This window comes from Lactuca saligna, chromosome 9 (assembly GCF_052625555.1).
Source record: "Lactuca saligna cultivar CGN05327 chromosome 9, ASM5262555v1, whole genome shotgun sequence".
NCBI lineage: Eukaryota > Viridiplantae > Streptophyta > Magnoliopsida > Asterales > Asteraceae > Lactuca > Lactuca saligna.
Window position 1 is genome coordinate 64,264,560 of NC_136425.1, and position 16,313 is coordinate 64,280,872.

The window sequence follows — 16,313 nt, forward strand, 5'->3', positions numbered from 1 at the left end:
GTCTTTTGGATGAATAGGTGTCGGTTAGAGCTGAGATTCGGAGTTGGGACCTCATAAACTATTGTTCAGACTGTGAGGTGAGTTTTGCTCACTGTACTTATGGGTTGAAGGAATGAAGTTTGTACCATTAGATTGATATCCTACTATACATTGATATGTTGAGTATGGAATAGATCTGCATGATTATATGTTATTTGCCGATATGCTTAGTCCGGTAGATCTGTAGGACTACATGTGATTCTGTGTGCACGATTATCTGTATGTTGCTTATGTTTGTTATCTATTATATGTCGACATGTTATGGTGGGTTGAGGTTGTACTGCTTTGTGTTGTAGCCAACAAACCTGAGAGCATTCTAGATATGAGTTGAGTGTCGGTTGGCATGCCAGACTCATACTGAGAGCTCGGGAGCATTCTAGATACGAGATGAGGGTCGGTTGGCATGATAGACTCGTAGTGACAACTTAAGGGTATTCCAATCTAATGACTAAGTGGACCCATTGTATATTGGCATTCCAACCTGGGGTATTCCATCCTAAGGATGACTGGACCTAGAGGTTGATTGGGCCTGGGGTATTCAAACATGATGGTTTATTGGACCCGACATGTTGTTGTATATGCTATATGTTTATGTGTTGGTACTTTGGGGGAACTCTCTAAGCTTTGGCTTATGGTTTTTAGTTATTTTTTCAAGTACTTCTAATGATCGAGAGAAGGCGAACGCGTGACCATACACATCCTTTGTTTTATGTACTTTTGGATCTATTGGATACTCTGATATGGAACAACACTTTGAAAACGATGATTTTCTAAACATTATATGATTTGGGGTTGTTTTAGAAAGTTTAAATTTGTTGTGATTTTTATGGATATTACATAAGCCTCTTGTATAGTTCATACCACACCTGACAATGACCTTTATAACTGTCTGGTAAAATAACCACATTCAACTATGTCAAAGTATAGTGCTTCCTACACTTAAGTCCAAATATGCATCTCCGATATTAAGGATACAAAGATATTACCTTATATTAAGTATCACTCATAATAGTAATCTTATCACATCATATATTAAGAATCAAAAATAGGAATTTATAGAGTTAGTTAATGGATTTTACCTGAAGTAGAGCCATACATCTTGACTCGCCCATCTCTTAGATCTCTCAGGTAAACAGGGCAGCTTCGTCTCCAATGCCCCTTCTCTTGGCAATAAAAGCAAAAGGACTCCCTTGGCACATTACATGGGACAATCTCATGTTCGGTCCTTTCTATACTATCAATGTTGCTAGTGTCCAATGAAGTATGGGAGTTTGATCGACCAATCAAGTTTGCTTGACCATTGAGCCAAATCATCGTTGATTCAGCAGCAATAAGCAAATAGCTCAAATCAATGAGGGTCACGTTGTGAACCATCGTATAGTACTCTCTTACAAACTCACTATACGAATCAGGAAGTGACTGAAGAACCCAATCAACAGCCAACATCTCTGAGATATCGACACCCAACATCCTTAACCTATCAATGTGTGACTTCATCTCTAAGACGTGTGCATACACAGGTTTCCCATCTTCGTGTTTACTTGCCAAAAGGGCTTGAGTGAGCTTGAACTTTTCAAGCCTTTGAACTTGCGGATCAAGGAGAATAATTGGAGGAGGTGGAGGAAGTGAAGCATGACTCTTATTTCCTTGATCATATCTCGGAACGTCATCTTCATTTGGAAAACTTGTTCCTAAGGATTTGGGAAGACCATTGTAAGATTAAGACATCTACAAAACGGGAGAAAATTCAAGTCAGTTGATAAGAATCCTTGATGTAACACCCAAAATGAAACATCAAGGCTAGGATCCAACACAATAATCTACAACCTATAAGAGGGATACCATAATCTAGTTGCAGAATATTTGAAGGTAGGTAAATGACGATTTACCAATTTCCACCATGAAAAACGAAAATGAAGTTTAAGTTTTAAATGAATTGAAACTCCTAGATCTTTTGAGATTCATTGAACTTTTCAATGACATGTTCAATCTTGATTATGCCCTTCAAGTTTGCAACTGGGATGTCGAGGATCACAAACAAGGTGTGAATAACCATACGAATCTACGTGGTGCACTCAATGCTACTATCACCTAATCAATGTGTTAGTTAGCCACACACGCTCCATTGATCTATGACAAACATCGAGCCACCCTTCGCCACCAATGCCAAACCCAAATTAGTGTGTCGGTTAACCACACACGCTCCACTAACATCTCGGCAAGGGTACAAAGTGTAATTCCATGGATTAGCATACAATTTCACATTTTACCTAAAGTAACTATGATTTGGGAATTTGAAAAAGCATTTAGTTACTTTGTACTTTATTATACTTATAATGGAAGGTTTCGTCCTATCCTACCCATTCGGATAACAATCCTCCACTAGTCAAGAGTGCGGTGGGTAAGAGTGGATACACATTCAATCGTCATTTTATAGGCAATTTCCTTAAACACCCCTTATTGACCAACTTCGTAAATGAGACCTACTAACGGTAAGACTGACTTGTACTCATACATATATATAATATTAGACTTTTAATGTTATATATAGTATATGGTGTATTTTACACTTTTAAAATACTAGGTGGTTTAATTAAGTAAATTATACTTTTAATTTAATTTAATGTAAACCAAAACATTATAGGTTTATTAAATCTCTTTTAATTATACACTTTAATTAATTAATAAAACCATAAGGGTGTGATTTGAACTTTTCAAATTACTAGGGTTTTAGAATTTTAAATTTTAAATTAAGACTTTTAATTAATTTTTAAAATCCAAAACTTGATGGCAAGTTTTGAAACTTTTCAAAACATTAGGGTTTAATTATTTAAATTTCAAAACCAAAACTTTAAGTTCAAATTTAAATTATAAAACCTAAGGGGGGAAATTAAAACTTTTTCAACTTTATTAAGAACATTCTAGATAAAAAAAAATTCAAATAAGGCAATTAACAATTATTTGGTGGTTATCTAATTTTGACCTAGTCCAATTTTTCTTGCGAGATAATTCACCAAATAATTCAAATAATTAAATTTAATCATATAAGAAAGTAATTATTCAATTAATATGACGATATCTTTTATTTTGGCAAGGATAATCACTCAATATCATAAAATTTCAATTTTATCAATCAAAAACGTTTTGGTAATTATCCCACAACAAAAAAGGCAAGAAAATTGTGAAATATAGCTGTCAGACCCACCGACTCGTCGAGTCAGCACTAGACTCGTCGAGTACCCAGTGGACTCGGCGAGTTCAATCATGGACTCGGCGAGTCCAGCTCCAAAAAGGTCAAAATTTCCGATTTTTCAGTCAAATAAGCATCAAATTCACTAACAAACAGCCCTAGGCTCTGATACCACTGATGGGTTTCGAGCAATAGATCATTCATATAGTGTACATGCAAACCCTAATAGCTTTGGATCTAGTTTGTCTAATGAACATGAAATTGATTATCCAAAGCCATAAACCCTAGATCTAGCATACAATTAATCATATTAACATAAAATAGGGTTTAGATCTAACCTTTGATTGTTATATAGCAATAACAATCAATCCTTGGCTTCAGAAAGCTTAGTGCCTCAAGTGTTGCACCTCTAATAGAGTCATAAACACCACTAAGCAACTTGGATGAAGAGAGAAGAGAAGGGAGGCACCAAAAACGGCTGGAAACCCTAAAGGAAGTGTTAGCCACGTTTTTGGTGCCTAAGAGCTCCTTATATACTTAGGCTATTAGGGTTATCAACCTATGAAACCCTAATTTGACTACTTAAGCCCTAAGCAGCCCATGAACTCCTTCTTTAGAAACCTTGGACGATTTCTAATGGGTTTCCTCATAGAATTCGTCCACTCCTCCTTCTTTGGAGTCCATAATCCCATCTATGTAATTATCTTATAATTACACAATAAGTCCCTTAAGTTTAATTAATCTCTTTTAGCCACAAAATTAATTTTTAATTAATTCTTGACTAATATTAATTAAACAATATGATTTCTCCTTTAATATATTATTCTTATAATATATTAATAAATCATAATTAAACCTTTCTCTCCTTAATTCATCCTACATATTGCTATGGTGAAGGCAACCCAAAAGAACCTTGCTCATAATTGGGTCAAGTACATAACAAAATAGTTATGGACCTAGACACTAATCCAACATGTTACTTCCCACACAGAACAACCCATTGACGCTAGAACAATTTCCCCTGCAGATCGATTAACACCACCCTTTTAGAACATGATTAACAACAAATGATTTGGGTTGTGTTAGGAAGCATACTGGTTACAAAAATTAAGAAAATATATAACATTACAGTCATCAATAATGTGCATATTTATGTTTGATCAATGACATTGAGAAATACGTACTGATATGATTAGTATTTAATCTGAACTTCAAAGTAACCATTTCATAGATCTGTCTATTCACTCCTATTGCCCTCCACTGTAAATAGACACTCTTAAAAAATTGATTATAAGAACTCATTTTCAATAATAGAAATATATATATGTGCATATTTTCTAAGACAATTTGCATAAAAATATGCTAAAAATGAGCAACAATAGCAATAGAAATAATTTTTTTTTGTGACTTTGGAACAACAATCTAGAATGTTCGTACATTCCGTATTGTATTCTAGAATACACTTAATGAGTTTGGGATGTACGATATCATAGTCCGAAATACTTGTACATCACATCATGCTAACCACAACCAACTCTGGAATATTTGGAATGCAACATTCTTATGATGTTGATTAATTTTCAAATTATGCAAAACAGAAATTATTTTTGTTAATAATCTTATATAGCTTAGTTTTGTTAATATCCTTGATAAAAATTGTTTGATATCAAAATACGTTTTGTTTCAACCATTTTGCCTAATTGACTCTTCAAGCGGTACAAATAGGAAGTAAAAAAATTGTAATCATTAGGTTAAGGGTTTGAAAAAATGTTTTAGTTTCTTTTTGTAATTTTTTGTGATTAAGGAATAAAATCGAATAGGATTTTATATTTTAAGTACATTTTTAACGAAATACATGCATACGTAAAGTAAGAATTCAGTTTCTACAGTCATATCTCATATCTCATATCTCAATGGTCATTTCATAAAATCTAAAATTATAGTGCCTAATTAGTTTTGGCAAAGAAAAAAAAAAAAAAAAAAAAAAAAAAAAAAAAAAAAGATAAGGAGAAAAAAAATGAAAGGAAAATTGTAGATTTGGCAAAAAGCGAAAGTCTATAAATCCCAGCAAAAGGACCTGGGGTTTTGTTTCAAGTCCATCGTGTAACTATCTTCCCCCGCCAATGGAGAAACTCAAATCAGCAATTTCACAAACCCTAATCCTTTCGATTTCACAAAGCAATTCTCGTACCCTCCCTAATACTTGCTCTTCTCTCCATGATTTCTTAAACCAGTTGCCCCAATTTCACCAAGTAATCCAAAACATCTACTCTCTCACTTCGATTTTACTTTCGTCCCAACAGATCCGCTTATGATCATGTAATTAAACCTTTTTTGTTTTATTAATCGTATTTGATTCCATTCACCAGATGGTTGAAGATTTAGCGTACAAGGACACATCACTGTTTCTCAAGAACAAGGAATCCGCTTTGGAATTCAAGCTCAAAGGAAACAACTGCTTCTCCAAGGGAGATAACTCAAATGCCTTGAAATTCTACACACAGGTTAAGAGTTATAACTTTCTATCAATACAATGGTTTTACTGTCTCAGTAATAATGCTAAAGTTCGTTTAACTGATCTGCACAAGTAGATGTTTAACTGATCTGCACAAGCCATCTACATGATTGAATCTGTTCACATTCGATGGTGGATTATGAAATAATCAAAAATAACGTTCTTATGCTTGTGTATTGAATCTAATTTGAATAACGATGTATTACTAATGAACAGGCTCTAAGATTTGCTCCAAGAGATGTGAATGACATGGGCAAAAATCTGGTGGCAACACTATACGTTAATCGTGCAGCTGTATTACAGGTTCTTTTGAATCCCATTTCAATCATCTATACTACACATAAGTTACTGATTCATACCTGCAAATCAATAAAAAATAGTCAGAATGTTAACCATGGCTTGATCAAATGACTAATTGTTTTACATTTTAACTACTATATAGAAAATGGGTCTTGTGATGGAGTCTTTACAAGATTGCAATCTGGCTCTTGCAATTTGTAGAAGTTACTCAAAGGTGAATTCATCTTCTCAATCTTCTTTCTGAGCTATTTATGCTTAGTCTTTTCTATCTTACTACAGTTGTTCAATTTCATCATATGTGCACTGTAGGCATGGTATAGAAGAGGTAAAGCAAACACTTCAATGGGAAATTATGACAATGCAGTTCGTGACTTGAAAGTTTCACTATGCATGGAACAATCTATAAGTGGAAAGAAACAAATAGAAGACGAGATTCATCTAATTTTAGATCAACATAATATGAAAGATTTCCCACCAAATGTAGCTAAAGTCAAAGACTCTAACATCAATGGTATAATTTTCACATACACTGACACAAAGTTAAAACTTCATATTAGTATGATTTACTCATGATTGTTACCATTTTGATCAGATCAATCACAACAAATACAATTACAGTGTGTTACTACAGAAACAAAAGGAAGAGGCATGGTGTGTTTGACCGAAATACCCCCATCCACTTTGCTCCATACAGAAGAACCCTATGCTGCGGTAAAAATGGTTATTAACTTATTATTGTCATCTATTTTTTTTTTTATATTGTTTAGTGATTTATTTACAGATAATATCAAAGGAATTTCGGGAAACTCATTGTCATTTCTGTTTCAATGAGTTACCTGAAAATATTGTTCCATGTCGATCATGTTCAATGGCTCTATATTGCTCTCAAGTTTGTCAAGAAAACGCCAGCTGGCATGATCCACAATGTGATATGAATAAGGATTATGATATTGATTTTGATCTTGAGAAGTATGTTGAAAGTGTCACTAAATCAAATATGAATATCAACAACCAAAATGATGAACATAAGCATGAATGTGGAGCAAATTGGTCTGCAGCATTACCATCTGAAACAGTTTTGGCTGGTAGAGTAATAGTAAAATACATAAAACAGCAAGGGCATTTTGGTAATTCACGCATTGTGAATTTGGATCTTTGTCATAATTATGCACGACTCGATCCAGAAACTAAACTTGAGTTCCACATATCTTCCATCATTCTGTTGAAATGTCTTCACCATTTTTATGGCTCTGAGTTTCAATTAAAAGGGGAGACGATTTCACAATGTGTGTTACTATTTTCACAAATACAAATGAATTCCATGGCAATTGTTCGCATTAAATCTTCTGATTCTTCTGAAAATCATACAACTAGCACTATAGAACAGGTTTTCATTCGTCGATTATTCTCTTTATTTTTAAGTTTTTCACAAAAAGAAAACTCAAAATATATTGTGTTAAATTTAATAGGTGAGAGTTGGTCAAGCTATTTATTTAAGTGGAAGCATGTTCAACCATTCTTGTCAACCAAACATCCACACATATTTTCTTTCTAGAACCCTAAATATACGCGCGATTAAGTTTATCCCCTCTGGTCAACCACTCGAGCTTTCCTATGGCCCACAGGTAAATCTGACACAGTCCAATACACACCAAACACAGTCTGATTGAGATTAAATGACCATTTTACCTTTAACTCAGGTTGGACAATGGAGTTGTAACGAGCGACAATCGAGTTTAAGAAATCAATACATGTTTATATGTTCATGTGCCAGCTGTACACAGACAAACCTATCCGACCTTGTTATCGAGGCTTTTCGATGTTCGAACCCAAGTTGTTCGGGTGTAGTTTTGGATTGTGATGAGGTGGGCTATGAAAACCGAAAAGTGACCCCGTTTGGAAGTGCTGAGTATAACAAGGTGAAGAAAGTGGCAAGGCTTTTGTGTGATTTGAATAAAAATTACTGGGTTGAACCGGGTTTTTGTTTAAAGTGTGGGGGTATGCGTGGCTGTGGAAGCTTACATGGAACGTTAAGGAAGGGAGAGATTTGTAAGAGGTTGATAGAGTCTGGTGATGAGGTTGCAAGTGGTTTGACTTGTTTAGATATGTTGAAAAAAATATTCCATAAGTACAACAAGAGAGCTGCTGAGGTGGAGGATCACATGGCGAAAGTGTTTTGTGGAATTGCAGAGTTGCAAAGGGCATGTCACCATTGTAAAGCGTCGATTAAGGTGTTGGAGAAGCTTTATGGGGAAGAGCATATTGTGATTGGAAATGAGTTGGTGAAATTAGCGTCTATTCAACTGTCTTTGGGTGAAAAAGCTGAGTTTGAAGAGACTAGAAATCGGATTAAGTTGGTGTTTTCACTGCATTATGGGTCACATGTTGACGTCATGTTTCCACACCTACACTTTCTGAAGTGAAATTATGAAGGAATTCAATTCCTTTTATTTTGTTGATTTTGATCAGGTATAGCGTTTGGTAGGGGTGAATGTGGTGTGGTTATTAGTTAAAACCAAACCACAAACAGGAAATGTGGTTATTAATTTTAGAAACCAAATGGTGCGTTTTTTTTGGTGTTACTGATTTCAAACACTTAACATGTTATGCTTTTAACACCTAACCTGTTAATCTCTTATGCTATAAACACTTGCATATAAATCGAGACATAACATGTATTACATAACTATATACCTTACGATAGATAAATCTTTACACTATAGATAACTTATAATTGTTAACTTAGACGCAACGTAAACAAAAAAGTTCCTCAAGTCATCAATATTTGACACTTATTTACATGCATACGCTAGTGGCAAAATGATATAATAAAGTGTGTTTTCTTTAAATAGTCCCGTAGTTTTCATATTTATCCTTCAATATGCTTATACGCTACATTTATTAATTTTTTTAAAAGTAACATTTTTTTTTTATATTTATCAATTAATTCTTAGTTATACATAACAAACAGAGTGAGCTTTTTATTATGTTACATTTTGTTCATGAACATAAGTCCAACTAAGAGGATACAAATGATTAATGAATACAGTGTGTCTAACCTTGAAGCATATGAAATATTTAAACTCCAAGACGAATATAGCATTGAATATACATTGTGAAGTCTACAAAAAAATGGTCATTTGTTGACCTTTAGTTGAGAAATAAAATTTGAAGAAACAACCAAATCCACCTATATATTTCACAAATTGGAAAACCCAAGCTTGATCCCCCAATTGCCTTTGCTACCCCTGAATTCTGAAACTGATGCTAAAACTAATAAATAATACAGAATATTAGAATCTACATGTGTATAATGTAAAGATATTATTATTATTACCTTACGATTTTCATCATCATCATCATCATCATCATCATCATCCTCTCCTGAAAATGCTGGATGGGCTTGAACCATCTGTGAGAAGTAAATCCGCTTTAGTCTTTCTAGCAAACTTCAAAAGCCGCTTAAACCCTTTGGGTGCATCTTTCTGCACTGGAGCATGCTGTGCATTCCCCCACTCACCACTCTCACTTTCACCTGTCTCCTCAAGAAGCATCTGAAACAAAGAATGACGAACACGTGGACTCGACACGCCACCTGGCACACCCACATTGGCTGAACCACTACCCACCTTCACATTTACATTTACATTTACATCCCTTTCTTCACACACAACAATCTCATCCTCACAATTATTCTCCACCCACGCAGTTGGCGAAATCATCAACTCCTCCTCAACTTCAGCTTCAGCTTCAACTTCCACCATTTCTATCTTATTAACACCACTAACATCACAAGTCTCTACCACCTCCTCACACATGGCTTCCGATTCCAATTCTAATTTGGCATCATCAAATTCACACTCTGGTTCTTCACATTTAGTAGTAGTAGTAGTCTCAACCACCTGAATTTTCTCAGGTTCAATCGGGGCTTCAACTTCAGTGGTGATTGGTTCCTCAATTTGAGCCACAAGTTTAGTTTTAACCACCACCGCACCTCCACCAGGTCCAATCCCAGTCCCTTTACGAAGAAAAGGTTTTGTTTCCACTGGAACTACACTGCTCTTCTTAGTAACTTTCTTGTAAAAACTCGGCTTAGCAGTGGTGGTGGTGGCGGTGGAAGGAGTCACCGGAGTGTCGACTTTGGTTCGGGGTTTCGGTTTTACCACCGGTGTCTGCTTCTTCTCGATGATAGTTTTAGTGGTCATCTTCTTAGCTTCAGGTTGTGTAGTGGTTACCTTTGAAATCTTGGATTGTGGTTTTGACTTTTCAACTTTTGTGATTGGAATTGCACGTACAGCTGGCGTTGCAGATTGAGGTTTTCGAGTTGGTGTAGGAGTAGAAGATGTTGTTGTAGGTTTTGGTGATGGGGCTGAAGGCCATGATTTCCGCGTAGCAGGCAATTGAGACGAGGGCTTATTTGTAATTTTCTTCACAACAGAAGCTTTCGGGGTTTCCTTTTTGGCTTCCTTTTTGGGGATTGGGCTCTTGCTCTTTTGAGGTTGTTTATGTTTAGTGGAAACGATTTCAGCTTTTTTATCATCAAGAAACTGTTGCATTTCTTTAAATTGTGCATCTTTTTCAGCTCTCTTTCCGACTTCCTTCCTAAGCTTTTCATCTCTCTTTTGCTTGTAATGATCATAAAATCCACCTCTTTGCTCCTTTGAAGAACTTTTTTTACCTTTGCTATTATCATTTGTCACACTATGTCTTCTAACTGGTTTGCTTTCCATCATTTTGTTAAACAACTGGTTTAATTCGGCTTCCTTTTGTTCATTCCATGTGGAAAGATCCTTCTCACAACTCCCCTGTTCTTTATCATCAACTGCCACGTCAGCATCCTTTTTGGGTGAGATAGATTTCATGTTTTCTTCTGTTTCTGGATCTTTAGTGATGATTTCAGAAGCTCCATGACTTTCACTCATTCCTGAGCTCCATCTTCTGAGTACAGCTTTTTCTACTATCTTTGGCTTCTGAATTTCAACACCTTGATCTTCTTTCTGTTTACTTTCAAACAGACTTATTTTATCTTGAACACTCATTCTCAATGCATTACTTTTCGCAACTCTTTCTGATTCTTCATCTTCCTCTTGACTACTTTGACCAGTTTCATCTCTTTGACTTGTGGTCTTAGCATAGTTGAGACTTTTGATACTTAAAATAGCTGGTCTGCGGGGCCCACCTCGTCCAATTTGGATTCTTCTCATTGGAGATGCTGACCTTCTAGAAGCTGCAGATCTTGCAGGAGTTCGGCTTCTTTCAATTGGTGGTGGTTGGTTGTCTTCACTTGAAAACGAGGTTTCACTGTCTGTTGACATCTGGCGTTCTATCTGTGCAGCTTTTGCTGGAGAGACACCGTATTTTACAGGTGGAGATAACTGAGAAGTGGGAATACTTGTTTCAGTTATGGAGTCTTTTAATTCACTCAACTCTAGAAGCTTCTGTAATGAGTCCCTGAAACAGGTGATTGAAAATTTGAAATGGTAAATGGAATGGAATCTTGGATTCTATTTCTATTGGAATCTGTAAACCAAATATACATATATACCTTATATCTTCTGCTCCAAAATGATGAGCGAGGTTTTCCATGTTGGAAATATCATTGGTTGAGCATTTAGCACCTGTAGCTTGGTTGAGGGCATTTGATAAGTTCTCTTTCAATTCTGAGAGCCTCAGATCCACTGTTCGTAGTAGTTCATTCCTATGAGAATATAATTGGTTGAGAAAATGGATTAAAAAAAGAAATTTATGATGAGATGAACAAAAAGAGCGTACTTTGATTCGAATGATGATGTCATATCAACTTCAGCCTGTTAAAACATGAATCACAATGGTTGTTTGAAAAAATATATGTTATAGGTGATTAGAAGGTAAACAATTACAAAACACACCTTTGCAAACAAAGAAAGTTGGAATTTTCTGGTCTCTTCTAGTTGAGAAATTTCATTTCCAATGGTAAGAATGTCTTGTGAACCAACAATTTGCAGGAATCTGGTGAATTGAAACAACTTGGGTAAGCAAGAAGTGGACAACCTCTTAATTTATTGAAAAAAGAGAAGAAAAATGGGATGAAGATGAAATATGATATGGACCTTTTCAATGTGGCTGTTGTGAACCAACTATGGTCATTGAAATCTTCGGGTGCTAGAATCTTGAAATTTGAGTTTGAGCTTTTGGATGACAGATCTTTTACTTGAGGTAAATGCAACAATAGTTGTTGCAAGTCTCCAGATGCTACCTTTTCTGCTATATTGCTAGTTGATACACATGCCTCATATCTACAGAACAGAAAAGGGGTTATAACTTATACTGTAAGAGTATATCATGGATTTAATGAATTTTAATAAGTTGGATATTAGCAAAAGCAAACGTTGTGACTCAATATTAAACATCAAACAATCAGAGTTCTAGATCAAGCAATCAGAAATCTGTTGCAAAGAGATAAGAATTGGCAAATAAAGTCTCGGTAAGTAAGTTGAGATGAGGGAAACCTGTTACGGCTTGGAAATATCTGAAGTTCAACATAATCAATTGGTGCATCAGGATCAATTCTTCTATCCATCCTCAACAACCTGAATCAATGATATTCCCAATTCAACTTGCGTTCAGCTTTCAATTTCGGAAATACCTCTTCACACGCTCACTTATGGCAATAAGCAAGAGAGCAAACAAGTCATGTCAACTGTTGATTAGAAACATCTTCACTCCGTAGTTGCATTCAGATCAATACTTACCTGCAAGTATACAAAAAAGACGATGATCTTTAATCCCATTCAGAACACTTACATATAATAAACAGCCGCTACTAAAAGGAAAAATTAACCACAATCTTTCAGAAAGAAGCAGGAATCATAAGCTAAGAAAGTGTCAACGAGCGAAAGAAGTCAAGGTAATAATGCAAGACCTAAGTCGACTATTGAAGTTTAGATCTAGCAAAAAAAAGCCCTAACAGCAAAAAATCGCAGGTCACCGACACAAAAACATAAGAAAACCACAGCTTACAACAGCATTTCCAATCGATTTGCACATTATTTCAAATCTGAAAGCATAGTACAACTCGCTATGCATCTCTAAGCTGAAGCAGCATTTTACACACAAACAGTACCTGCTTGAGTAATGTATCGGAGAAACAGAAAGTCAATGCCTATTAGCACTCGAAGAGGAAGAATCGAAGCTGAAATTTGTTGCGGATCTTAAATGCGGACCTCAAGTAAAATGTCTGTACTTGTTTTCGGATTTGTGTCTGTTAAACAGTGGACGATGAAGATGCAGAGACCAAGATAGCAAAGAGCACACGGTGGTTGACGAAGGCGTTAAGGCGCGTTGGATTACGTTTGATAAATTTAACAAAGAAAATCGAAAGCGGCGAGACACTGTCACACTGACCGAAGTGATGTGATTCCATTTATATATTTTTTTTCAATGCCTACCGGAATACGCGGCGCGTGAAACTCACCTCCTACTATTGAATGAGTAAAAGCGATGCTATATTTTCCTTATATTCTTATGTGATTATGTGATTAAATCCTTTTTAGTTTTTTTTTTCAAAATATTAGTCATACTTTAGAAAAAAAAAATTGACATTAGGTGTTATTATATATATATATATATATATATATATATATATATATATATATATATATATATATATATATATATATATATATATATATATGTGTGTGTATGTGGGTAAAGTGAATATACCTAACAATCTTATATAAGCTTAGGTACCTAACTCCATAATAGTACATCGGTTTGTATCATATTTACATTGTAATTGCCTAAGGTTCTTAAACTTCAACCCCATAACTTGATTACTTCCAAAATCTTTGGATTTTCACAAATATCTTTCTTTTACATCACGTCTTTCTATCGATTACCATCTGATGGGTTTTGTATCCTACCGCTACAAATGAAAGGATGTAGGAGAAATATAATGATGAATTTCCAATTTTTTTTTTTTGAAGTAAATCAAGTTTAGGGATGAAGTTTAAGAACCTTGGATGGTTGCAATGAAAATTTAATGCAAAATGACATAGTTTGATGAGGTTAGGTATCTAAACTTATATAAGGTTGTTAGGTATATTTACTTTACTCATATATATATATATATATATAATGAAAAAGGAACCATTAGCAGACCTATGAAGGAGCTCAGGGTAGTCTCTAGGATACCCTTCAGATTTTATCCGGTAGTGAATTTTCTAAAATTTTTGTTTCATATTGCGGTACTCTAGAAAAATTTGGAAGAATCCCAAAAAAAAAAATAGCTTATTTCTAAATTATAAATTCAAATACAAAATAACCCAAAATATTTAAAATAGTCGGAATGTCGAATACGTTTAAGTGGTCCAAACTTTTTAAGCTAAAAAAAAAATTAGTGTAATGAAACAAAGAAAGGTAGAAGTCTATTTTTCTTGTTTTGCAAAAAATCGAAAGAATGAAACAAAGTTTGTTGTTGTTGTTCGTTCCTTCCACCCCCGACACATTGTTCATGACTTCACGTTGTTGTATGTCGCTGTTACCGGCAACTTTGTAACATCTGTTTTCCGGATTGGATCAGTTTAGGACATTAAGGAGTCAAAAACTTAGTTTTTGGTGAAAACCGAGTGTCACGACGTGTAGCACCTGGTTCTTGGTATGTATTTTATTTATGTATTTTGCATTTTTGGCTTGGGACTCGGCGAGCTAAAGGACCAACTCGCCGAGTAGAAGCGGGATAGGACGCGGGAATTAAGCATTGGACTTGTCGAGTGGGGTCCTGGACTCGACGAGTAGGCTATGACTGGACAAAACCCTAATCTGAGGGTTTGCACCCTATTTAATCATCTCTTCCAGCCACTATTCATCCCTAATGCCCCCAAAGACTCTCCATAGCAAACCCTAAGTATTTTGGTGCAAGATCTAAGACTTTTGAGTGATTTTTGTGGGTTTTGACCTCAAGGAAGAAGAAAGAGCATAGAAGGATCAAGAGGAGGCTGAAGGGTTCGAGTTTGGTTCATCATTTGCAGTCTTTGGAAGGTATAAAGTCTGTACCTTGCTTGTTTTTTTTGTTAGATCCCTTTTGGGGAAGATTTAGGGCTTTTAAGCCATATGAGGTGACCAACCATGATTTGCAAACATGGTTGGGGGTCAATACTTCGGATCTAGCACTTGGGAAGAGTCACAAGACAGATTTGGATGGCTTTTGCACCCAAGGAAGTCCCCATGCAACAAAAGAGCCATTTTAGAGCCTTTTTGGCTCAAAAGTCCCATGCATGCACGTAAAGTGAGTAACTTTATGGGCTTAGATCTATCATTTGGACAAGTGTTGTACATCAGAAATCGAGGATTTAGAGTGTGGACGTTATCGACTGGGCGAGTTCGTTCTTGGGACTCAACGAGTCCAAGGCTTTGAGTCTCATATATGTTGAGGGTCAAAAGAACTCAGTTGGGTGTTAGAAGGGTTGTAGCAGGACAGAAGGAGTGACCCAACGCATTGGACTTAGTTTTATGTAACGCCCGTAGATCCGGGCTAGTCAATTTAGAGGCAATAGGGGTAGAAAACGACTTTTCGACAAAATATTATTAAGAATAAATAATCTCAACCAAGTTTTAGTATATGTTACAAGTTTTCCATACATATAAAGAGCGTCGAAATCCGAGTTATAACGAAGAAGTTATGACGCGGCGAAGTTTCGTGACAAAACCGACACGATACCGGGAAGACGTAAATAGTGAATTTATGATCAAGCGAGATTTAGCCTTAGCGATCTAAACGAAAGTCATAGTATATGTTAAACCGATATTGTTCATAAAAAGAACATCCAAATCTGACTTCGTATGAGGAAGTTATGATTTTTCTAAGATTTAACATAGAAATGCACAGCCCAAAATCCGAATTTTAGATCGGTCGATTTTTAGCCAAAATAATCTAAACGATAAGTGAATATATCATTAATAGGAGTTAAACGATAAAAAGACAGTCGAAAACAGAGCTCGTATGCGAAAAATATGGACGAAACTTAGTCGATACTCTTCGAGCGTTGCGAATTTGATACAGTTTTGTAAATTTGAGATAGAGTGAGAATTAGCCGACGAGATCTAAATGAAAGATGTAGTACTCGTAAATACCAACGCGTGGATATAAATCACGTCGATAATAGAGCTCGTATGCAAAAGTTATGGACGAAGCTTAGTCCCTACTTTTCGAGCGCGATGAATTCGATACAGTTTTGTAAATCCGAGATAGAATGAGAATTAGCCAACGAGGTCTAAATGAGAGTTGAAGAT

At 35.5% G+C, this 16,313-nt stretch overlaps 2 protein-coding genes across 5 annotated transcripts; one reads left to right on the plus strand and one right to left on the minus strand.

Annotated features, from left to right (window-relative positions):
* The first annotated feature begins 5,300 nt into the window (after positions 1 to 5,300).
* TPR9 (Tetratricopeptide repeat (TPR)-like superfamily protein) lies at positions 5,301 to 8,662 on the plus strand. The gene is made up of 9 exons (XM_078974113.1): positions 5,301 to 5,481; positions 5,599 to 5,733; positions 5,961 to 6,047; positions 6,187 to 6,258; positions 6,354 to 6,555; positions 6,637 to 6,755; positions 6,826 to 7,431; positions 7,514 to 7,669; positions 7,745 to 8,662. The coding sequence occupies exons 1-9, from the start codon at positions 5,353 to 5,355 to the stop codon at positions 8,465 to 8,467; spliced, it is 2,229 nt and encodes a 742-aa protein (XP_078830239.1). The 5' UTR covers positions 5,301 to 5,352; the 3' UTR covers positions 8,468 to 8,662.
* Positions 8,663 to 9,099: 437 nt separating this feature from the next.
* On the minus strand, positions 9,100 to 13,428 carry LOC145015640 (uncharacterized). 4 transcript variants are annotated; one of them, XM_078974112.1, is made up of 8 exons: positions 13,147 to 13,428; positions 12,533 to 12,775; positions 12,134 to 12,319; positions 11,933 to 12,032; positions 11,817 to 11,851; positions 11,590 to 11,742; positions 9,382 to 11,495; positions 9,100 to 9,299 (listed from the first exon to the last, which is right to left on the minus strand). In XM_078974112.1, exons 2-7 carry the CDS (start codon positions 12,601 to 12,603, stop codon positions 9,419 to 9,421), a joined length of 2,622 nt encoding a protein of 873 aa, XP_078830238.1. In that variant the 5' UTR covers positions 12,604 to 12,775; positions 13,147 to 13,428; the 3' UTR covers positions 9,100 to 9,299; positions 9,382 to 9,418. The 4 variants fall into 4 exon arrangements, with proteins under 4 accessions (XP_078830238.1, XP_078830235.1, XP_078830237.1 ...); XM_078974109.1 differs by having other exon boundaries at positions 9,100 to 9,305; XM_078974111.1 differs by having other exon boundaries at positions 9,100 to 9,317.
* Positions 13,429 to 16,313: the final 2,885 nt, after the last annotated feature.

Excerpts from the sequence above, each read along its gene's own strand:
- TPR9 (XM_078974113.1), top strand. The coding sequence starts at position 5,353 with ATGGAGAAACTCAAATCAGCAATTTCACAAACCCTAATCCTTTCGATT. Across the intron at positions 6,048-6,186 it reads ATCGTGCAGCTGTATTACAG|AAAATGGGTCTTGTGATGGA; the intron begins GTTCTTTTGAAT and ends ACTACTATATAG. Across the intron at positions 6,756-6,825 it reads CAGAAGAACCCTATGCTGCG|ATAATATCAAAGGAATTTCG; the intron begins GTAAAAATGGTT and ends ATTTATTTACAG.
- LOC145015640 (XM_078974112.1), bottom strand. The coding sequence starts at position 12,603 with ATGGATAGAAGAATTGATCCTGATGCACCAATTGATTATGTTGAACTT. Across the intron at positions 11,852-11,932 it reads AACTTTCTTTGTTTGCAAAG|GCTGAAGTTGATATGACATC; the intron begins GTGTGTTTTGTA and ends ATGTTTTAACAG. Across the intron at positions 11,743-11,816 it reads ACATCATCATTCGAATCAAA|GAATGAACTACTACGAACAG; the intron begins GTACGCTCTTTT and ends ATATTCTCATAG.